A 24,950-nucleotide genomic window follows, 5' to 3' on the forward strand; every position below is an offset into this window, starting at 1 on the left:
AAAAACAATCTTATTAATTTGCATTATCATGACTAATGTTCTATCAGGTATAAGTGTCTATAAAAATATATGTAAAATATTAAAAGAAGTGGTAAAAAGAGAAAAAATATTGTATATAAAATGTGTTATATAGACCACAAAGTTATTACAAGGGGTACATTACTACATTTTGTCATGACCCACATTGCAATGCATGCACACATCACAATGGGGAACATGCCTTTCAGGAAAAGGGGAAGGAAGGAGGAAGGAATCATCCTAATCCCTTAAACACTCAAACACAAATGCAATCATAAGGACAAAAGGGACACACATTTGCCCTGACCAGAGAAGGCATCAGCATATCGCCAGGACATCCATGTATTACCCCGGGGGACACACCTGCGCCGGACATGGGAAGGAGACAGAGGAGACCAGCGATAATCTTCCTGATCACCCATCAAGAACCCGGTATCGCACCCCCAATCGCCCATCAAGAAACAGGATCCGGACTGTGGGACAATGGGGGGTGGAGAAGGGCCAGGTCCACGCCAGGGGTATTTACGGGGTACCGCGCACGCCATGTGCTCATTCCAATCTTTTTGTGTGTATGCACTCTGTTCTCAATAAACAGGATATCCTTAGCCCCATCTAAGTGAGTCCGTGTCTTTCTGAGAGCAAGGCAGCCATTACACATTTTTCCAATCATAATCTGATGTACCTTCATAGCAGCTGCACAGAATCTGGCTACTTGAGATATTCATCTATAAGTAACATTTGCATACAGTCTATATCTTTCCATCTAGGGCATTTACTAATCAAAGGTAGTATTAGTTCACTCCTGAGCTCTTTATAAAAAGGACAATGGAGAAGCACATGGTCTGTAGTTTCTATCTCTCCATTGTTACAAGGGCACCGCCTTGCAGCTATTGGGATTTTTTTGTATCTGCCTTCCAAGACTGCAGAAAAAAGTGCATGGCTTCGAGCTAGTGAGAAAGCTTTCCCCTGGGTAGGAATTTCAAGTTGAGAAAGGTAGTTAGCAATATTGACAATATATTTATTATGCTCTGAAGACAGGAAATGAGGAGCCTTCTGTAAGCCCGTTTGTCTCTCTATCTCTTTTATCCTTTGCTTCCGGGTCAATTTTGCCTGTTCGTAATCCATCCTAAGAATTGAATCTGTAGAAAATCCTAGCTTTGCGAGGCTAAATTCAATGTCCTTTAACCAAGAAGATTGGAAGTAATCTTGAAAAATTCATGGTGCTAAACCTTGGGGATAATGCTTGAGTTTTAACCAAAGGTTCAGGGAGGCTAGACGCACTCTTGCCTCGACTTTTATCATGCCAACTTCCAATCGAAGTTGAGCATTTGTCACACATTTGGGCATTTGGAGTATTGCTCTAATAAATTTGGACTGCACTCTTTCCAGAGGTGTAATGCTTGAAGTCAGAGCACCAACGCAGGACCCATAAAGGAGCTGGGCTAATGACTTCGCCTGGAAGAGCTTAAGAGCTGCTGGAATATAGTGTCCGCCTTTGCTTCGGAAAAACTTTAGAATGGCATTGGCTGATTTTTGTCCAGAATCAGCTGCATAATCAAAGTGAGGTTTCCTAGATCCAGTGGCATGCATGACTACCCCTAGGTATTTGAAGCTCGTCACTTGCTCTATTCTGTGCCCACTTATATGCCAGGAGCGAAGTTTCGGCCTTTTACTGAAGGTCATTATCTTTGTTTTCTGATAATTTATTTCTAACTGATTGTTAATACAATATTGGGCTAAGGATGTCAAAGCTCTCTTGAGACCTACAGGAGTCCTAGAGAGTATGACCGCATCATCTGCATAGAGAAGCAGGGCAATACTTTGGTCCCCTAATTTAGGAGGATGAAAGTCTGGGTGACTTAGGCATCTTACCATATCATTAATGTAAAAGTTAAAAAATAGGGGATCCAAAATGCAACCCTGTTTCACCCTCTTTTGTACTATAATCTGCTTGGACAGTGACCCAGATCTATTGCACCTGACCTTCAAGGTCGTATCAGAGTGTAGGGCACGTATTAGGTAGAGAAGCCTGCTATCTATTGAGGCAGCTTCCAACTTCTCCCACAGCTTAGGCCTAGATATAGAATCAAAAGCTGCCTTTAAGTCTATGTAAGCAGCATACAATGATGTTATCTTGTTGGAACAATATTTTTCAATCAAGTGTTGAAGAATCAGACATTGTTCAATAGTTCCTCTGCCCTCTCTAAAGCCAGCCTGTTCATCCGCTATAAGATTTCTCTGGTCCAGCCAGTCTTTGAGTTTTCCTTGCAAATGTCTAGTATATAGCTTGCTAATTATATTCAGTAGACTAATAGGTCGGTAATTGGCAGGATCATTTGTCTTCCCTTTTTTAAAAATTGGGATTATAATAGCCAGGCCCCAATCCTCTGGGATTCTCCCTGAATTATCAATATAGGTAAAAAGTGATGCTAAAATTGGGGACCACCATTCAACATTATTCTTTAATACTTCCACTGAAATAAAATCCATTCCCGGAGCCTTCCCTTTTCTAAATTGTCCAATAAGAAATTTTATTTCAGCCACCGAGACTGGGGGCCACTCGGTTAGACCTTCATTCATTTGTGTCAACATTGCATTGTTAGGATCCTCATACATTTTCTGGAAATGGTATTCCCACACCTCTGGTGAAATGTGAGAGTTTAGAATATTAGATGATCTGACAGTCTAATTGGATAATAGTTGCCAAAAAAGAGAGGTCTTCTTCAGTTTGGCAGCTTCAATAAGATGTTTCCACGTGGTTTTCATATCCTGCTTCTTCTTATCAGCCACCAGTCTCTTATACTGTGTTTTGCTAGCAAGGAGGTGTTCAAGAGATTTTGTATTTGCGTTGTTAATAGACTCTGTCTCGGATTTATATAAGAGATAAGCTGCAATGAGGGCTTTCTTAGCTTCAACACATTCTTTGTCGAATCATGTCTTAGAGAGAGTCACAACCCTTTTGCTGTCAGGGTTAGTAATGCGAGTCAATACTGGTTGTAATTTTTGTATTAAATTTTTATACAAAATCAATGGGTCTTGTGAGGTATTGGGAGACATAAACAATGATCAAATTGTTTGTAAATCATCCTCTGCCAATGTCTTCCTCACCCTTTGATCAAGTTGTAAGGTCCATCTGGCACGACAACTTACTTGTCCTGCTGGTACAATGACAGGGGTAAAATATGTCAGCTGACTAGTAGGTATCTTCAAATGGAGACATAAAGGAAGATGGTCATTTTCTAGATGCGGAAGCACCTTAAAGGACTCCACTGAATGTAATGAGTTAATAGAGACTAGCATATAATCAATAGTACTTTTCCTAGTTCCAGCCATAAATGTATATTCTCCTGGCTGATCACTTTTCACGGAGCCATTTAGTATGTATAGATTAAACTTGTTTGCAAACTTGGCCAGACAAATCCCAGCATAGTTAGATCTTTTATCTTTGAAGAGGCGTACAAGAGTGGCATCAGGTAAATTAGGAGCATGGGTTGGCAGGTACTGCTGAAATTTGGAGAACAGTGTTTGGTCATCAGGACCCAGCCTGGCACTAAAATCCCCCCCGAGTAGTACCGAGGCACTAGGATATTCCAAAAGGAGGTTATCCACGTACTGCTCTAGATCTGACCACATTGCCTCTATTTCGGCTCTTCTTTGTATTGGCGGGAAATACACATTGATAATTAATAAGGAAATATTTCCCAGATCTAAGAGTACAGCCATAGTCATTTGATTAAGTGGCTGAATGGATTTATGGCCAGTCTCAGAGCAGTAGAAATAAGAACTCCCAGTCCACCTTTCATCCACCCTGGCCCTCTGCCAGCGGTTGCCTCCAACTTGTACGAATAGTAGCCATTGAATACAAGATCATCGGCTGTCCAAGTTTCCTGAATCAAAAGGACATCCGTATCTAACAAATGATCTAAATGGTTAAAGCCTTTGTTACGATACCATCCGGCTATATCCCACGAAATAACTTTCAGGGGATTTTTCTTACACTGGTCTGCATACCGTCAGGCCATATGCGTTAATATCCTTGATATAGACAAACCCTCTTTATGACCCAAGTGGGTCCCATCCATATCCCCATCTTCTAAAGAGCCAAGGTCGGAAATTTCTAAGGGTTACTCGTGAACTTGGGCCACTGTAATAATTTTTGCTTTAGTTGTTTCCACTTGCTTCTGTGAGATATTAATACTTGTAGTGAGAGCAAAAGGCTCCTCTATCTCAGATATTACATCTGGATTTTGTAGATCTTGGTTCTCATTGACAGCTTTCTGCCTACAGCTAGTTTGCTCTCTCTTTTCAGTGCAATCATATTGTTGTCCCAAGTGAGGATTTTCTTCTTGCATTGTTTGAAGTGTTAAATTTAGTAGAGGCTTCGCTGTGTGGCAAGTTGCCATTAAAGCTCCTTTTAAGTCATTTAATTTCTTAAGTGTATCAACTTGTCTATTATCAGGTGGAACACTGGATAAGTTAATTAAGTTCCATTCTAAAGGAACAGGAGGCAACTGAGTTATCGGGTGGAGAGAATGTTTATTATTATTGTTCCTTGGCATAGTCTCCATTAATGAGGTGTCCTTGGATTTATCTGCAGGAGTATTTCTACTATGAGTTAAATTTCTAACACTCTCTTGATTATGCTGCATTATAAGGGGACTAACTTCCTCTGAATGAAGAACTTGAATTGGAAATATTGAGAAAGTATTCAGAAAAGGTTTCATTTTTAGAAGCATACTTGGTATCACAGAAAGACCAAAAGTCAAGAGAATCCGTCTAAAGCTGCCTCTGGCTGGTAGCCAGTCTATCTTTTGTAAATCCACAAATCGTTTCTCACATCGTAGTAACTGACTTAATGATTGCAGTATAGCTCTTTTCGACTCCCATTTGCCTCCATTAATTCTATTAGTTCGTATTTGAAGGGCTATCTTATTGGGTTGTAAGTAACATTTACCTAATACAGGTTTTTTACCCTTTTCATCCATTTCTATACAGAAGTTTGTCATTTTCTTATCTTCCCTTTTAGCTTCTAATTAACTTCAGAGGCTGAAACTTCCTTTCCTCCGCGGCCTGACTGAGAGGAGCAGTGCAGGTGTAAGCCCTTAGGTTTATCAGAGGCCTCAGTTTGATTTGCAAGACTTGTGCCAAATTCAACCAGGGAGCCTCTTAAAGAATCAACTTGACTTTTGATCCTAGTCAGTAAATCAAAGATTGAGAGAACTGTCTGTGCCATCAATAGACCATGTCTGGTTATAAATTCCAACGAGTTTTGGACTTCCAAGCTTTTTTGGTCAAGGAGTCCTTCCTTATTTAATTGTTCAGCAGCTGTGCAGAGAGCAACAGCCTCTGGGGAAGAAGCATTTTCAAGCAATGATGAAGAAAACTCCAACAATTGCTGACTCTCTATATCAGCCTGTAAGTCCCACTCCAAAGAATCCTTTCTATTCAATAAGTAAGTTGGGGAATCAAAGTTTACTGACGAGGTTCGCTTATTTGTAACAAATCTGTCCACCTTCTGTTGTTTCAGAGGTTTAGAAGAGGGTTGCATTGCCGAGGGAGTCCTTTGTCTCTTCCTCCTTTTCCCCATATCAAGAGAAAAGTGGTATAAGTAAAATATAAATAAGCAAGGGAGGCTCCGTAGTAGGATAAAAAAAAACTATCTGAAGTTGAATGGTGAGTTTAAAATGTGGTAAAATAGAAATAAAAGGAACTTGTTAGAGGAGCTTATTACAAGACATTGCAAGTGGGACGCATTCAGCCAGAAGTCAAATACAGTTTATATTTTTTCAAGTTGCTGGTGTGATTTTCTGATCTCTCTCAATGGCAAAGCTCTTCTGAAATTCTGCTGCTGATCCCAGGATGAAACACACACACCAAAATATTCAAGGGAAAATGGTAGAAAAAGTCTAAATCATGAGATTATTTTTTTTCTTGTGGGAAATGTAAATGATAGGAATTAATTTTTGTAATATTTGTTTTGCTCTTGGTATTTTAATCTGGGTTTTTTTAAAAAAATAAAATAAAAAATAAAAATATGAAGCAAAAATACAAACTAAGAAAAAAAGAAAAAAATCTACCTAATATATTACACTTATCAATAGTCACTGGCTTACTAATAAATTCACTACTCTAATATGAACTATACAAAATATTATTGTGAGATATCCCAAAATCTGCCATATTAACACATATTGCTGCATCCTTTGATTAGTAGAAAATACTGCTTTTTCCAAATCAATGCTGTCTGGTCCTGCCAGGTCTTCAGTCACAATTCCTCCTGCTTCTGGGGTTCCTCCCTTCAATGGCATTGCCTACTTCCCTCCAGTGGCTTTGATTGACTACTCCTTAATGCACATAAATCACCTCTGGTCAACACAGGGAGACACAGCACAAATTAAGCCATCTCCTTTTCCAAAACCATCTCTCCTCTGTATATTCATTTTGTTGTCCCTTCCTCAAAAACACAAACATTCTTAAAGGGTGGATTCTTTATATGAATTTTCTCATGTGTCTAGTATTATGCAAGATCCTCCTGTATCAAAACAATTCACATGATTTTTCACATAAGGATTTTCCAACCATCCTTACCTGAGTGAAAGATTAATATTTACAGTGTGATACCAGGTTTTGGTATTCCTTCATTTTCACACTGTCTTCCCATGTTTTACCACAAAAACATCTTAAATATTCTTATTTTTACTTTTTTTCCCAGACATACCCCAATACTCACTCCCATATAAACAAATAAAAGCATTTTCTTATATACAAACATGTTTGCTTGTTTCAAGAAACTTTACATCTTCAAAACAGATCATTTACTCCCCATTGTTTTCAGGCCAATATTTGAACATCTTAATATTTTTCTACCTATGTTCTATTTTTTGTAAACTTTGAAAAGTTTGTATACAGATTCAAGTACTGCTTCTAATTCTTTACCATCTATACATAACTTGTAACAATTCACGCCAGTTTAACAATCAAAGAAAAATACCATGATCTTTGGTACATTAATTTTCAGATGCATGCTTCTGCTCCATCATAAGATCTACCTATTATTTGCTGTAAATTATTTGTGTTCTTAATCACCCATATGGCATAATGTGCATATAAAAGTGTACACATATTTAATTCTCTGACCCAAAACCTCTACTGTTACGAGAAATGTTTGTCATACATTTATCCATTAAAAAAACCTAGAGGAGATCATTTCTGCTTGCCTATTTTAAACACTGGTTATTATATCTGTGGATTCCTTCAAACCATTTATTAAGTGCCACAGCACTTCTGGTTTACAGTAGAAGAAATCAACTATATCTATTTACAATACATATATCATGCAATATTACAAAAAAACTTCAGCAAAGGATCGTTACCTTGTCGTGGTGCTGGAGCTTGAGCACCTCAATGATGCCATGAGCTAAACCGGGAAGGGCCACCCAAGACGGGAAGGTCATGACAGAGAGGTCAGACTAAATGCGATCCCTGGGGAAGGTAATGGCAACCCACCTCAGTATTCTTGCCGTGAAAACTAAATGGATCAGTACAACCAGAGATATGTAGGTATACCATCGGAAGATGAGACCCCCAGGTCGGAAGATGGTCAAAATGCTACTGGGGAGGAACAGAGGATGAGCTCAACTAGCCCCAGACGTGATGACGCAGCTAGCTCAAAGCCGAAAGGACGGCTAGCGGCCGACGGTGCTGGTGGTGAACGGCGAATCCGATGTTCTAAGGATCAACACACCATTGGAACCTGGAATGTAAGATCTATGAGCCAGGGCAAATTGGATGTGGTTATTGGTGAGATGTCAAGATTAAAGATAGACATTCTGGGCGTCAGTGAACTGAAATGGACTGGAATGGGCCACTTCACATCAAATGACCACCACATCTACTACTGTGGACAAGAGGACCACAGAAGAAATGGAGTAGCCTTCATAATTAATAGTAAAGTGGCTAAAGCAGTGCTTGGATACAACCCAAAAAATGACAGAATGATCTCAATTCGAATTCAGGGCAAGCCATCTAACATCACAGTGATCCAAATATACGCCCCAACCACAAATGCTGAAGAAGCTGAAGTAGAGCAGTTCTATGAGGATCTGCAGCACCTACTGGACAACACGCCTAAAAGAGATGTTATTTTCATCACAGGAGACTGGAATGCTAAGGTGGGCAGTCAAATGACACCTCGAATTACAGGTAAGTATGGCCTGGGAGAACAAAATGAAGCAGGACATAGGCTGATAGAATTTTGCCAAGACAATTCACTCTGCATAACAAACACTCTCTTCCAACAACCTAAGAGACGGCTTTATACATGGACTTCACCAGATGGACAACACTGAAATCAGATTGATTACATCCTTTGCAGCCAAAGGTGGCGGACATCTGTACAGTCAGTAAAAACAAGGCCTGGAGCTGACTGTAGTTCAGATCACGAACTTCTTCTTGCACAATTTAGGATCAGACTAAAGAGATTAGGGAAGACCGAGAGATCAGCTAGATATGAGCTCACTAATATTCCTAAGGAATATGCAGTGGAGGTGAAGAATAGATTTAAGGGACTGGACTTAGTAGATAGGGTCCCGGAAGAACTCTGGACAGAAGTTGGCAGCATTGTTCAGGAGGCGGCAACAAAATACATCCCAAAGAAAGAGAAAACCAAGAAGGCAAAATGGCTGTCTGCTGAGACACTAGAAGTAGCCCAAGAAAGAAGGAAAGCAAAAGGCAACAGTGATAGGGGGAGATATGCCCAATTAAATGCAAAATTCCAGAGGTTAGCCAGAAGAGATAAGGAATTATTTTTAAACAAGCAATGCGCGGAAGTGGAAGAAGACAATAGAATAGGAAGGACAAGAGACCTCTTCCAGAAAATTAGAAACATTGGAGGTAAATTCCAAGCAAAAATGGGTATGATCAAAAACAAAGATGGCAAGGACCTAACAGAAGAAGAAGAGATCAAGAAAAGGTGGCAAGAATATACAGAAGACCTGTATAGGAAGGATAACAATATCGGGGATAGCTTTGACGGTGTGGTCAGTGAGCTAGAGCCAGACATCCTGAAGAGTGAGGTTGAGTGGGCCTTAAGAAGCATTGCTAATAACAAGGCAACAGGAGACGACGGCATCCCAGCTGAACTGTTCAAAATCTTGCAAGATGATGCTGTCAAGGTAATGCATGCTATATGCCAGCAAATTTGGAAAACACAAGAATGGCCATCAGACTGGAAAAAATCAACTTATATCCCCATACCAAAAAAGGGAAACACTAAAGAATGTTCAAACTATCGAACAGTGGCACTCATTTCACATGCCAGTAAGGTAATGCTCAAGATCCTGCAAGGTAGACTTCAGCAGTTCATGGAGCGAGAATTGCCAGATGTACAAGCTGGGTTTAGAAAAGGCAGAGGAACTAGAGACCAAATTGCCAATATCCGCTGGATAATGGAAAAAGCCAGGGAGTTTCAGAAAAACATCTATTTCTGTTTTATTGACTATTCTAAAGCCTTTGACTGTGTGGACCATAACAAATTGTGGCAAGTTCTAAGTGGTATGGGGATACCAAGTCATCTTGTCTGCCTCCTGAAGAATCTGTATAACGACCAAGTAGCAACAGTAAGAACAGATCACGGAACAACAGACTGGTTTACGATTGGGAAAGGAGTACGGCAGGGCTGTATCCTCTCACCCTACCTATTCAACTTGTATGCAGAACACATCATGCGACAAGCTGGCCTTGAGGAATCCAAGGCTGGAGTTAAAATCTCTGGAAGAAACATTAACAATCTCAGATATGCAGATGATACCACTTTGATGGCTGAAAGCGAAGAGGAACTGAGCAGCCTTATGATGAAGGTGAAAGAAGAAAGTGCAAAAGCTGGTTTGCAGCTAAACCTCAAAAAAACCAAGATTATGGCAACCAGCTTGATTGATAACTGGCAAATAGAGGGAGAAAATGTAGAAGCAGTGAAAGACTTTGTATTCCTAGGTGCGAAGATTACTGCAGATGCTGACTGCAGTCAGGAAATCAGAAGACGCTTAATCCTTGGGAGAAGAGCAATGACAAATCTCGATAAAATAGTTAAGAGCAGAGACATCACACTGACAACAAAGGCCCGCATAGTTAAAGCAATGGTGTTCCCCGTAGTAACATATGGCTGCGAGAGCTGGACCATAAGGAAGGCTGAGCGAAGGAAGATCGATGCTTTTGAACTGTGGTGTTGGAGGAAAATTCTGAGAGTGCCTTGGACTGCAAGAAGATCCAACCAGTCCATCCTCCAGGAAATAAATCCAGACTGCTCACTTGAGGGAATGATATTAAAGGCCAAACTGAAATACTTTGGCCACATAATGAGAAGACAGGACACCCTGGAGAAGATGCTGATTCTTGGGAGAGTGGAGGGCAAAAGGAAGAGGGGCCGACCAAGGGCAAGGTGGATGGATGATATTCTAGAGGTGACGGACTCGTCCCTGAGAGAGCTGGGCGTGTTGACGACCGACAGGAAGCTCTGGCGTGGGCTGGTCCATGAAGTCACGAAGAGTCGGAAGCGACTAAACGAATAAACAACAATTACAAAAAAAAATATTGTAATGTACACATTCAGTAGAAATATTCAGCCAAGTAAAACTATTTGACCATCATTTGTATTTTGATTGTTTTCAGGAAATTTCAAAATTACAAAAGCAAGACTGCTACCATGTTTTACCAAAATGTTTGGTCTTTCCTTTAAGAAGTTTAATTTGCTTCCCCATTTGCAGCCTTGGCAGAGAAACATCCAAATGACAAGAACTATTTAATCTTGATGAAAATTTGATGCATTTGCAGTAATTGTAATTCATTCTGTGAGAAAGAAGCACATCAAATTTCACAGAAATCCAAGCAGGGGTTTTCAAGATATATTTAAGAATTTGATCAAAAGATGTTTTATTCTGAAACAGGACATGATGATTTTTTCTCTGAAATTTGCTCCTCTGATATGTAAACTCAATTTCAGATTTTAGTTAGGCCAAGATATTTTGCGCAAAGAAAAGTTCTGCATCCAAACAGCAGCACAGATGTGCCACTATGTCACACAGAACTAGAAACACACACTCTCTCTGAATCATGGTGAAAGAGCAGAGTAAGTTTTCATAGAAAATCCTGAAAAACCCTCACCAAAAATTCTTTGAGGCGATTTCTAAAGTTATATGAGAATATCTGGAGGTTGTGAAAGAAAAGTAAATATTTCAAAACACAACAAATAAGGACCAGATATCATTTCAGTCTTGATAAAGGCTTTGCAAGCCTTTCAGTTAAGACTGGGGGAGCATGTGAAAATTGATAGCTCTTTTCTAAAATTCTTCTTGAGCTGAGCCATTCTTCCCTTCTCTGCCACCTGTCCTAATTTTTGCAAAGCAATGCAAAAATTCACCCTTGACACTCCGATTACCCATGTTAACAGTTCTGTACACCAATTCTTGAAAAAATGAGTCCAGAGGTTCTATTTTGCAAGACCCCACTTGATGCATGCTATTGGAGGCTCTGGAGAAATTCTCTTCAACCTAGAAGCTGAGGATCACATAGCTTTATTGGCTAAAAAGCACAATCCAAGAACTAGAATCTATAAGAGGAGCTTGATCCATAGCAACAGCTGCAAAATGGTGTCCAAATGCTTCCAAAGTAACCTTGATACTGTGCAGAAACTGTCATTGCTCATTACATATATAAGAGCCTGGGTAATGGTGGAGGATGACTTCTACAGATCCATAGATGCTTTCATAATCTGATAAATGTTATGAGGAAAATCGCTGGTTATCCAATTTTGGAGAACGGCTGCATGGGAGGGATGAGATAAAAAGTTTTTTTTTTTTTTTTGGCTTTGAAACAAAATGAGAAGAATCCTCCCAGCAAAAATGGAATTATATTTTCTCAAGTCATAGCATGGAAAATAAATGAGTCAAAACAGTCTATTTCTAGAGTATTGGATCCAATCGCTGAAGGTGGCGAAATGATTTCTGGACAATCTTAGAAATTTTAGTTTGAAAACTTCCGGACTAGCACTTTGTGTGTTTGTTTGTGTGTGTGTGTGTGTGTGTGCGTGCATGCGTGCACTTTGTCAGCTTTGATTCTTGGTGACTGCCTGGACTAGTCCCTGCAGTCTTCTTGGCAACATTTTTGGAAGTGGGTTCCCATTGCCTCCTTCCTAGGGCTGAGAGAGAGTGACTAGCCGAAGGTCACCCAGCTGGCTTTGTGACCAGGCAGGACTAGAACTCACATTCTCCTGGTTTGAAGCCTGGTGCCTTAACCACTACATCAAAGTGACTCAACACATCTATGCCTCTATCCCTAAAAAGTATAAATTTAAAAAGTTTTCCTTTTCTCTCATAATTTTTTCCTCCTTTACTTTTCACCAGTAGTTCATTTCAAGTTGACATGCCCCTTGATACTCAACTTACTATTACTAGTTAGAGGTGAAAAGTACAATCTTCATGATGCAAGACAGTCATGTAAATTTAGAATGATTTTTCTTCCCCGGTAATTATCACAATGAGTGTTAATTAATTCCACTTCTTGGCACAGCCATTCTGAAGAAACTGCTGATTAGCCCCCTATGAAGAGAGAAGAGGTAGATAACATAAATATCCTCAGTAATTCCATGTTTTCAGTTAGAAACAAAAAGTAGGTAATGTTCTAGGATACTACAATTTAAAAAAAATCTCAACATAGAATATGAAGAGAATAAAGGGTGAATGGTATTTTGGTCATGTATCAGAACTGAATAAGGCCAACTGTTCCAGCATTTAATGTACTTGGAGAATGATATTAGCTGTTCTTTTGGTGTTGGTTCCTGACATCGCATGCCACACAGAGATAACACAATGTTCTTTCAGTGATCTTCCTACTGCTCATCACAAGTACTTCCAAACTGAAGATATCATCATTGGTGCCATTACTTCTCTTTTTATTATGGCTATAGATCAACCTAACTTTCAACAACACCCCACCTTTACATCTATTGATGAACTTCTGTAAGCAATAATTGCTTTTTTTCCCCCAATGCATGCTTATTAAAGTTATTTCTGAGCAGTTGTTAAATTAGGTCCAGCAACGTAACTATTCATTTCTAAAAGAGAAACATTTCAATGATTTTCACAGCACTAAGTCCAAAGATATTTAGTTAATTGACCAGATTCTCCATGTTTAATCATACCCTAAAGAACGAGCATGGATTTACACAGTAAAGTAGGCAAATTTTTGAGTTCCTCATTTATACATGAATGGATTTTATTGTTGCAGACAATTCTGTTGTTGTTGTTATTCCCTATTATTCTAACTTTTAACACTAGACTACTATTGCTAAGAAAAATATAAGAAAAATATTTTGCTAGCATATTTTGCTAAAATAAGAGAAAAAGGTGCATTATGGATATATGGTTCTGTTATACTGGCGATGGGGAATCCAATTTCATATTGCAAATAGTTGCATTGTCAAAAATGCTGAGATATATTATTTAAATAATAAATCAATGGTTGACTTCCCAAAAAGATTTTTTTGATGAAGCACATGTTCTTTGAAATGTTTCTTTCAGATGTCTTTTTAAAAATAATACAGTATATAATTCTTGCAGGGTTCTCACTAAGCATTACCAGCATGTTTTGGCATTCATATTTGCTGTGAAAGAGATCAATGAAAATGTCCAGGTTTTACCCAATATCACCTTGGGCTTCAGAATCTATGACAAGTATGCTGGAAAATGGACTTATCATACTACCATGGAACTTTTCTCCCCTGAAAACAAATTGATTCCCAATTATAAGTGTGGTACCCAGAACAGCATGATTTCCGTTATTGGGGCCCTGTATCCTGAAATCTCTCTTGATATGTCAGTTATCTTGGCGATGTACAAAGTTCCACAGGTAGGATGTTAGGAGACTTCAGTCACACCTATTTTCTTTGCTTTCTAAGATTTTTAGACTTTAAAGTTGTTTAATAACATTTCAAATGCCTTTGGGCATCAACCTTGTGATTAAGCCTTTCCTCACAGGCAGCTAACTGTCACTTCTGCACCATTCCCAAGCTGTATATGATGCTGATCTATCTTATGGGTGAAGTTTCCCACTTTCACTGGGCACTTTCGGAAGTAAGCCAGAAAATATAGATATTAGTCATAATTTGTAGGGAAAAAAAAAAGCTCACACCAGCTTTTGCCATTCCATTCTGTCCCCCTTTAAGGAAAGTGTGATGCAGAATACTGAATTCTGAATACAAAAACTGGAGGACCAGGAAACAAAGTTTAAATAAATGCATCATAACATCTGAATATGTTTTACAAGGCCTTCATTATGCCTAACAAGTGTTCATCCATATTGTATTACTGCTTGTTCCTTTACTGTTGAAAGTCAGTGCTAAAAGGCAGAAGTTTATCTGCCTCTCCAATATCTTCATTGTTAGCTTTAAATTTCTCTTTTAGGAATCCTGAAGTTTATCTCAATAATTACAAATTAAATAAAGGTACCCCAAACTCTTCAGTAGCTTAAAAACATTGGATACAGCAATCTCCTTTCATAGAATTCATCTAAGATAAATTTATAGAAGGAGCAATCTAATGTTTTGAACCAGGAGCTGACTGTGAATAACATTCCTTCTTTTTTCTTTCTCATTTCCAACCTCCCATCCAATTTTAATATTTCTAGTTTGTCTATAGCTCCCTTCCAAAAATGGAGAAGAGAATCCAGGTCACTTCTCTCTATGAAATGGTCCCAAATCAGGAATATCAGTACAGAGGGATTCTTCTGCTACTGCTGCATTTCAGATGGACCTGGGTTGGGGTTCTGGTTAAAGAAGATGAAATAGAAGGACTTCAGCAAAACATGCTTTCCTTATTCCCCCATTCTGGCATTTGTGTTGAATTCCTAGAAAGTCTTAAGCCTTTTTTCATCAGTTCTCTTTCTGATGGAATGGAACAATTGTTGGAAACATATCACATTATCATGAACAGCAAAGCCAATGCAGTGATAGTCTATGAAAAAAATGTTTTACTTTTGAGGGTGTTGTTACATTTACCTCAAATGGAGGAAGTGCTTGTAAAGCCTAAAGCTAAAGTGTGGATCCTGCTGTCTGAGATGGATCTGGCTTCCTACATTTTTCAAAGAAGTTGGGATCTACAAGTCCTCCATGGTGCTCTGTCTTTTGCCGCTTACTCCAATGAAGTTCCAGGATTTCAAACTTTCCTTCGAAGTAGGAACCATTTATTCATAAAAGGAGATCTGTTTGTCAGAGAAGTGTGGGAACAAGCATTTGGCTGTGATTATCCCACTCCATCTGTGAATGAAGATGGCACCTGCACTGGGAAAGAGAGATTGGAGAGCCTTCCTGCGGTTCTTTTTGAAATGAGCATGACTGGCCACAGTTACAGTATATACAATTCAGTCTCTGCTGCCGCATATGCTTTACATGACATGCAGCTGAGTGCAGAAAAACACAGAGTGCCAATGAATAGAGGGAAAGTGCACCTTCCGGATCAGCAGCCATGGCAGGTAAAGTAGAAGTTACAGAAAAAAATAGAAAGCACTATGTTTGGTCAGTTAATTTAAGTGTTTAATTATACATGGCCTGAATGTACTGTATTTTTACCAAAATTTTATGAATTCGTTTTTCTATCTGTCTATTTTCTCTCCATTGGCTTAGAGGACTGGAATATCTGAAGATCAATCAGCTCAGTAGTGCCACTGTAATCTGTCTCTTATCTATCTATCTATCTATCTATCTATCTATCTATCTATCTATCTATCTATCTATCTATCTATCTATCTAGGTCAGTATAGCCAAATAAAACTATCTGGTATTGAATCCTTCCTTTATTTCTTGGCAATAAAGAGGAATTTATTTCTGTTTTTTATAAATAAGCCCTTATTCGTTTGTACATTCATTCGTTCATGGATTTCTTATTCCACCTTCTCCTGAGGAGCTCATGTCAAGCAGATATGACTAAGAGCCTACTTTTTCTTCCATCACAGGAGACTGGTGGGATACTGACTGGCTCTCAGACAGATCTGTAAAATCTGTCTGAGAAAGTAAGGCAAATGCATTAATGGGGTTCAGAGCCAGTTTGGTGTAGTGGTTAAGGCATCAGGCTACAAACCGGGAGACCTTGATTTCTAGTTCCATGTTAAGCAAAAGCCAGCTGGGTGAACCTGGGCCAGTCACTCTTTCCTAGCCCTAGGAAGCAGGCAATGGCAATCCACTTCTGAAATCATGCCCAGAAATCCACAGGAACTTGTCCAAGCAGTTGCCAGGAGTCGACACTGACCCCAGTGCCCACACAAACATTAATGGTGCTATTCCTGTCTGAGGAGGAAAATTTAGATGACAAAACGCAGTACCCCCAACATCCTCCTTGTGGTACCCAAAGACTACCAGAAGAGTGGGGTCTGAAAGTAGGCCTTTTCGGCATTGTAAGCATTGTTGTTTATTCGTTTAGTCGCTTCCGACTCTTCGTGACTTCATGGACCAGCCCACGCCAGAGCTTCCTGTTGGTCGTCAACACCCCCAGCTCCCCCAGGGACAAGTCCGTCACCTCTAGAATATCATCCATCCACCTTGCCCTTGGTCGGCCCCTCTTCCTTTTGCCTTCCACTCTCCCTAGCATCAACATCTTCTCCAGGGTGTCCTGTCTTCTCATTATGTGGCCAAAGTATTTCAGTTTTGCCTTTAATATCATTCCCTCAAGTGAGCAGTCTGGCTTTATTTCCTGGAGGATGGACTGGTTTGATCTTCTGGCAGTCCAAGGCACTCTCAGATTTTTCCTCCACCACCACAGTTCGAAAGCATCGATCTTCCTTCTCTCAGCCTTCCTTATGGTGCAGCTCTTGCAGCCATATGTTACGACGGGGAACACCATTGCTTTAACTAAGCAGACCTTTGTTGTCAATGTGATGTCTCTGCTCTTAACAATTTTATCGAGATTTGTCATTGCTCTTCTCCCAAGGATTAAGCGTCTTCTGATTTCCTGACTGCAGTCAGCATCTGCAGTAATCTTCGCACCTAGAAATACAAGGTCTTTCACTGCTTCTACATTTTCTCCCTCTATTTGCCAGTTATGGATCAAGCTGGTTGCCATGATCTTGGTTTTTTTGAGGTTTAGTTGCAAGCCAGCTTTTGCACTTTCTTCTTTCACCTTCATCATAAGGCTCCTCAGTTCCTCTTCGCTTTCAGCCATCAAAGTGGTATCATCTGCATATCTGAGATTGTTAATGTTTCTTCCACTGATTTTAACTCCAGCCCAGCATGTCGCATGATGTGTTCTGCGTACAAGTTGAATAGGTAGGGTGAGAGTATACAGCCCTGCCGTACTCCTTTCCCAATCTTAAACCAGTCCGTTGTTCCATGGTCTGTTCTTACTGTTGCTACTTGGTCATTATACAGATTCTTCAGGAGGCATACAAGGTATGGTATCCCCATGCCGCTAAGAACTTGCCACAATTTGTTATGGTCCACACAGTCAAAGGCTTTAGAATAGTCAATAAAACAGAAATAGATGTTTTTCTGAAACTCCCTGGCTTTTTCCATTATCCATCAGATATTGGCAATTTGGTCCCTAGTTCCTCTGCCTTTTCTAAACCCAGCTTGTGCATCTGTCAATTCTCGCTCCATGAATTGCTGAAGTCTACCTTGCAGGACCTTGAGCATTGCCTTACTGGCATGTGAAATGAGTGCCACTGTTCGATAGTTTGAACATTCTTTAGTGTTTCCCTTTTTTGGTATGGGGATATAAGTTGATTTTTTCCAATCTGATGGCCATTCCTGTGTTTTCCAAATTTGATGGCATATAGCATGCATTACCTTGACAGCATCATCTTGCAAGATTTTGAACAGTTCAGCTGGGATGCCATCATCTCCTGCTGCCTTGTTTTTAGCAATGCTTCTTAAGGCCCACTCAACCTCACTCTTCAGGATGTCTGGCTCTAGCTCACTGACCACACTGTCAAAGCTATCCCCGATATGGTTATCCTTCCTATACAGGTCTTCTGTATATTCTTGCCACCTTTTCTTGATCTCTTCTTCTTCTGTTAGGTCCTTGCCATCTTTGTTTTTGATCATACCCATTTTTGCCTGGAATTTACCTCCAATGTTTCTAATTTTCTGGAAGAGGTCTCTTGTCCTTCCTATTCTATTGTCTTCTTCCACTTCCGCGCATTGCTTGTTTATAAATAATTCCTTATCTCTTCTGGCTAGCCTCTGGAATTTTGCATTTAATTGGGCATATCTCCCCCTATCACTGTTGCCTTTTGCTTTTCTTCTTTCTTGGGCTACTTCTAGTGTCTCAGGAGACAACCACTTTGCCTTCTTGGTTTTCTCTTTCTTTGGGATGTATTTTGTTGCCGTCTCCTGAACAATGTTGCAAACTTCTGTCCAGAGTCCTTCTGGGACCCTATCTACTAAGTCCAGTCCCTTAAATCTATTCTTCACCTCCACTGCATATTCCTTAGGAATATTAGTGAGCTCATATCTAGCTGATCTGTGGGTCTTCCCTAATCTCTTGAGTCTGATCCTAAATTTTGCAAGAAGAAGTTCGTGATCGGAACTACAGTCAGCTCCAGGTCTTGTTTTTACCGACTGTATAGATGTCCACCACCTTTGGCTGCAAAGGATGTAATCAATCTGGTTTCGGTGTTGTCCATCTGGTGAAGTCCATGTATAAAGCCGTCTCTTATGTTGTTGGAAGAGAGTGTTTGTTATGCAGAGTGAGTTGTCTTGGCAAAATTCTATCAGCCTATGTCCTGCTTCATTTTGTTCTCCCAGGCCATGCTTACCTGTAATTCCAGGTGTCATTTGACTGCCCACCTTAGCATTCCAGACTCCTGTGATGAAAACAACATCTCTTTTAGGTGTGTTGTCCAGTAGGTGCTGCAGATCCTCATAGAACTGCTCTACTTCATCTTCTTCAGCATCTGTGGTTGGGGCGTATATTTGGATCATTGTGATGTTAGATGGCTTGCCCTGAATTCGAATTGAGATAATTCTATCATTTTTTGGATTGTATCCAAGCACTGCTTTAGCCACTTGACTATTAATTATGAAGGCTACTCCATTTCTTCTGTGGTCCTCTTGTCCACAGTAGTAGATGTGGTGGTCATTTGATGTGAAGTGACCCATTCCAGTCCATTTCAGTTCGCTGACGCCCAAAATGTCTATCTTTAATCTTGACATCTCACCAATAACCACATCCAATTTGCCCTGGCTCATAGATCTTACATTCCAGGTTCCAATGGCATGTTGATCCTTAGGACATCAGATTCGCCGTTCACCACCAGCACCGTCGGCTGCTAGCCGTCGTTTCGGCTTTGAGCTAGCTGCGTCATCATGTCTGGGGCTAGTTGAACTCATCCTCTGTTCCTCCCCAGTAGCACTTTGACCATCTTCCGACCTGGGGGTCTCATCTTCCCATGGTATACCGACATATCTCTGGTTGTACTGATCCATTTAGTTTTCATGGGAAGAATACTGGGGTGGGTTGCCATTACCTTCCCCAGGGATCGCTTTTATTCTGACCTCTCTGTCATGACCTTCCCGTCTTGGGTGGCCCTTCACGGTTTAGCTCATGGCATCATTGAGGTGCTCAAGCTCCAGCACCACGACAAGGTAACGATCCTTTGCTGAAGATTGTAAGCATGAGGGCAGCTTATCTAGTTTCTTGATTCTGTTAAATGATTGATTACTGTGGTTCATTAAGTTTTCATCCAGCTTCTTAAAAGGGCATTTTCTTTTGTCTGGCCTTAATGAATAGTGGAGAGGTGCTGTGCTCCAGGTCAACTGAGTGGACAATCAGAAACCTATTAGCTGGATTGTAATTATAATTAGCAATTGAAGCCAACGATAAGGTCTGCTGGCATTCTAGTTCAGCAGTATCTTGGGTTCCCTCTACTTGGAATGAAATAGTTTCAAGTCTTCCCTAACTTACCCTATGATATGTGCTTATTTTATTTTTATTTTTTTTTTCCTTTCATATCCAGCTCCACTATTATCTGAAAAGAGTCTCATTTAATAACAGTGCTGGAGATACCATTTCTTTTGACAGGAATGGAAAATTGTTAGTTGCGTTTGATATTATCAACTGGATAACATTCCCAAACCAATCCCTTCATCGAAGGAAAGTCGGGAAACTGGATCCTTGGGCTCCTCAAGAGAAGATGTTTGTGATCAATGATAAGAACATCACTTGGCATAGCAGCATTAACCAGGTAGCCTCGAATGTCCATCTTTTTTGATTATCAGTTGAGAATATTAAATCCCTTGTCATACAAATGTGTATGCACATGCATGAATATAAACATACAAATATGGCTTGGAAGGACTACAAGTAAGCTTTACAATAACGCAACCTTCTTTAAAAGTAGAGGTACTTGTGTCTTTCTACAAAATAAGACCTCTCTGATGGCTTGTCTGCCTGCCAGTTATTATCAACTCAGTTTTAATTGCATGCAAGTTTGAGCTGGACTATATTTGCATATTCATTGAGTCTTTAACATTATGCTCATGGTTAACCTATCTATATTATATCATCTACCTCTATATCACCCATATCTATCTACATCTACATGAATATCTACATCAACAAGAACATCAATTTCTATAATCTCTTTCTCTCTTTAAAATACACACACACACACACAAAGACATATACATACAGTATATCTTCAAGTCCAAAGTCGTCAAAGTACAATCCTTCCCCTTTTTCTAGTCAGTTTTAGATGTCAGGACTACTTTTATTCAATGAGTGCTACATTGCTATTCTTTATTCATTCTTTATTTTATTTTATTATTTTATTTATTTTATTTTCTATTTATTTCTATTTATTTATTTTCTATCCCACCTTTATTATGGTGATAGGAGAGGAGAGATCTTCCCCTCGACCCCTCCATTGCAGGGTGCCGCAGTGTTCTGTTCTCTCTCCTCTCCTATTCAGCATCTACATGAAATGGCTGGGTGAGATCATCCGTCACCATGGGATGAGGTATGATCAATATGCCGATGATACTCAGGTATATATCTCCCTCCTGGGTGAAGTAACTGAAGTGGTAGCTGCCCTCTCCATGTGCCTGGGGGCTGTGGGGGTCTGGATGGGGAACAACAGACTTCAACTGAACCCTGGTAAGATGGGGTAGCTGTGGGTTGATGGTTGTATCTGGGAAGTTATCATTTTTAGTTCTGGATGGGGTTGCACTGCCCCATTCAGACCCGGTGTGTAAATTGGGGGTCCTCCTGGACTCATGACTTCTGCTCAATGAGCAGGTGGCAGTCATGGCCAGAAAGGCCTTTGCGCAACTTCATGTTGTGCACCAGTTACACCCTTTCCCAGGTCAAGAGGCCCTCTGAGCAGTCACTCATGCCCTCCTCATCTCCCGCATAGACTATTGCAATGTGCTCTACATGGGGCTACACTTGAAGAGTATCCAGAAGTTTCAACTGGTCCAGAATGCGGCTGCACAAGCAGTTATTGGTGCCCCAAGATCGGCACATGTGACACCACTTCTGCGTGAGCTGCATGGGGTACTAGTTTGCTTCTGGGTCCAATTCAAGGTGTTGGTTATCACCTTTAAAGGCCTACATGGCATTTTCCTGAGGGATCACCTCATCCCCCTAACATTGACCCATCCCACCCAGTCATGTAGAGAGGGCATGCTGGAATTCCACCTGACAGGTTCCAGGAGGTGGGCATTCTCTGCAGTGGCACCCACCCTCAGGAATATTTTGCCCCCAGAGGTGAGACAGGGCCATTTGCTCCCAGACTTCCTGAAGAATGTAGAAACCTGGTTCTGCCGCCTCACTTGGAGTGGTAGGGGCACCAGTTCATCTTGGGGGTGGCTACTATAGATTTCTCCCCAACAAGCAAGGTCTATGTTGCTGGATTTTATATTTTATATCAAAAATTTTATTTTTATAGAGTTATTTATACTGTAATTTATGTGTTTTAATTCTGATTGTAAACTGCCCAGAGTCCCCTTTTTTGGAGAGGTGAGCAGTGATAGAAATTTGAAATATAAACAAACAAACAAATAAATAAATGATTTTTATAAATAACTCAAGGCAAGGAACATGCCTAATGCTCCTTCTTTCACCTATTTTATCCACAACAACAACCCTGTGAGGTGAGTTATGCTGAGAGAGAGTGACTGGCCCAAGGTCACCCAGAACAGACATAGGCTTTCATGCCTAACGTGAGAGTTGAACTCACAGTAATACTTATAAAGTATAACCACATGTGCTGAAACCCCCCTGAAGCTGTCCAGTTGCCCTGGACAAAGACATCCATTGCCCTCTACGATGGAGAGAGATGTGCAATGCAGCTGTGTGGCTTGCAAGGTGAACTGATGGGGTTCATCCTGAGAGACTTTTAGGGTGTTTGATAATGTTCCAGCCAGGGAGCTTTAGCAAATGCTTTTGAATTGCCCACAGTGTTCAAAAACATGTTCAAGTGTGGAAGCACTTTGGCTAGCACTGTGCACTGAGGAACTTCTTAGACTTTTTTCCAGAGTAAACTTTCTGTGGGAGAAGGTTAAGAGGGGCTAGTCCCGTGAAATTTCTGTGGCCTATTGTTCTTTAAAAATCCAAAAGTACATTCTGAATGTTTCCAAATATTTGTCCTGTATGCTAATGCTTTGCTTTTTCTCATTTATGTATTAGACTGTACCCACATCTGTGTGCACTGTTAGCTGCCATCCCGGTTATTTCAGGGAAAAGCAAGAGGAGAAACAACCTTGCTGCTATGACTGCATCCTATGTCCTGAAGGGAAGGTGTCAGGCCAGAATGGTAGGAACTACCAATCAACAGGGTTATCTTACAATCCCAAGGAACACACAACAGAGGTTTTTCCAAGCTGCAGTATTCATATGTTTGTACAGAAGTAGAATTTGCTTTCCCTGTCTATGGTGGGAATACCCATGCACAAACAGCACACACACAAAGTTGATGGAGGAAAAAAAGAGTGCTATATTTACTAAAACTTATTATTTTAATTGAGCTCAGCTTTGTTTGCAAAAATTAATATAATTCATCTTAGAAATTTGCTATAGCAACATACCAATATCAGTGACATATAATGTAACTCATCTGATAATCTAAAACAGATTTGTTCAGATTGCAAAGGTGAAATTCAGAGAGCTTAATGAGATAAATCTAATTTTAAGTACTTTATTTTTTAAAAAAATCAACCTGGAATAATCAATAAAACAAACAGGACAGTTCCCTATTCTATTCTTTATCATCTACACATGTCCAGTGAAGACCTGAGAATGACATTTTTATTCATGGTGTTTTGAACATGAGTGTAACTCTCTGGTGCTCCAGACTTCTGCTGTTCTTCCATGAATATTCTGAATTCAGGCTAAATTAAATAAATAAAGAATATTTAGGATGCTTTCCACTTGTTCTCATCCTAGAAACGTTAAAATCTTAATATTATACCATAAATGATTGATTGATTGATTGATTGATTGATTATGTGCCATCACAGAATGGTCACCTCTTAGTGACTGCATAGCTAGGTCTTCCCCAGAATGAAGTGGAATAAACTGGTTTACAACTAAATTTAGTTCTAAATCATAATCATAATGATTTTGTGCTACTGAGGATAGAAATATTTGTGGGAGAATAGTAAGAGAATGAGTCTTTCCATTTTTCAGATGCTGAAGACTGTTCAGGTTGCCCAGAAGATCAGTACGCAAGCAAAGACAAAACTTCATGTATTCCCAAGAGGGTTACTTCCTTGTCTTATGAAGAACCTTTGGGCACTGCTTTAAGTATTGTGGCCCTCTCCTTCTCTTTACTCACAGCTTTGGTGCTGGGAACATTTTTGAAACACCACCACACCCCCATCGTCAAAGCCAACAACCGGGATCTCACCTACACTCTTCTCCTTTCTCTCCAGCTCTGCTTCCTTTGTGCATTGCAGTTCCTCATTACGCCTGGGACTACAATATGCCTCTTCCGACAAATCACTTTTGGACTCATCTTCTCAGTGGCTGTGTCCTGCATCTTGGCCAAAACCATCATTGTGGTTTTAGCTTTCCTGGCCACCAAGCCAGGATCCCAGATGAAAAAGTGGGTGGGGAAAGAATTGGCAACCTCCATTGTACTTACCTGCTCTCTTGTGCAAGCCGTCATTTGTACCTTGTGGCTGGCAATGGCTCCCCCCTTCCCAGATGCTGATATGACCTCAGTCACTGAGGAGATTGTGCTAGAATGCAACGAAGGCTCAGTGTTCATGTTTTATTGCGTCCTGGGCTACATGGGTTTCCTGGCAGTGGCCAGTTTTACAGTGGCTTTTCTGGCCAGGAAACTCCCCAGCACTTTCAATGAAGCCAAACTGATCACTTTCAGCATGTTGGTCTTTTGCAGTGTGTGGCTCTCCTTTATTCCCAGCTACCTGAGCACCAAAGGAAAATATGTGGCTGCTGTGGAGATTTTTTCCATCTTAGCCTCTAGTGCTGGGTTACTCAGTTGCATGTTTTTACCAAAATGTTACATCATTATCCTGAGACCTGAGCTAAACAAGAGAGAAGTGCTAATACATGGAAAACATTAACAAAGTATAAACAGCTTTTTTTTTTTTCATTTTCCCACTCTTTTTAGCATTCTTTATTTTAATCTTAATATATTTAAAATTGTTTTTAGCTGTGTGAATTCTCTGTAGTACTCCTTGGGAAGCAATGTTTTAAAATTTGTCCCAAATTCATTTAGCATCAAACAGAAAATAGTAAAAAAAGTCAAAGCAAAAGACCCGCAAAGAATAAAATAGTAACAACAAGAACAACAACAACAATAATGGCAGCTTTACTTGGAAAAGCTTACATTCTGCAATGCTACCTTTAATATTATTAAACAACATCTGCCTATTCCAGGCCCTTGGGAAGGACTCAATAGGTGGACAAAAAATGCCTAATCTAGTC

The 24,950-nt window shown here is 40.1% G+C and overlaps 1 protein-coding gene across 1 annotated transcript; it reads left to right on the forward strand.

Annotated features, from left to right (window-relative positions):
* Window positions 1-13,773: 13,773 nt before the first annotated feature.
* LOC134496727 (vomeronasal type-2 receptor 26-like) lies at window positions 13,774-24,586 on the forward strand. Its single transcript, XM_063302435.1, has 5 exons — window positions 13,774-13,917; window positions 14,695-15,537; window positions 20,014-20,241; window positions 22,686-22,812; window positions 23,685-24,586. Exons 1-5 carry the CDS (start codon window positions 13,774-13,776, stop codon window positions 24,584-24,586), a joined length of 2,244 nt encoding a protein of 747 aa, XP_063158505.1.
* The last annotated feature ends 364 nt before the right edge of the window (window positions 24,587-24,950 follow it).

Source organism: Candoia aspera, chromosome 4, assembly GCF_035149785.1.
Source record: "Candoia aspera isolate rCanAsp1 chromosome 4, rCanAsp1.hap2, whole genome shotgun sequence".
Lineage (NCBI taxonomy): Eukaryota > Metazoa > Chordata > Lepidosauria > Squamata > Boidae > Candoia > Candoia aspera.

What these genes read in the sequence shown, in the direction of transcription:
- LOC134496727 (XM_063302435.1), top strand. Translation starts at nt 13,774, where the DNA reads ATGGAACTTTTCTCCCCTGAAAACAAATTGATTCCCAATTATAAGTGT. An exon ending in CGATGTACAAAGTTCCACAG is followed by an intron (nt 13,918 to 14,694) that starts GTAGGATGTTAG and finishes TAATATTTCTAG; the next exon opens with TTTGTCTATAGCTCCCTTCC. An exon ending in CGGATCAGCAGCCATGGCAG is followed by an intron (nt 15,538 to 20,013) that starts GTAAAGTAGAAG and finishes TTTCATATCCAG; the next exon opens with CTCCACTATTATCTGAAAAG.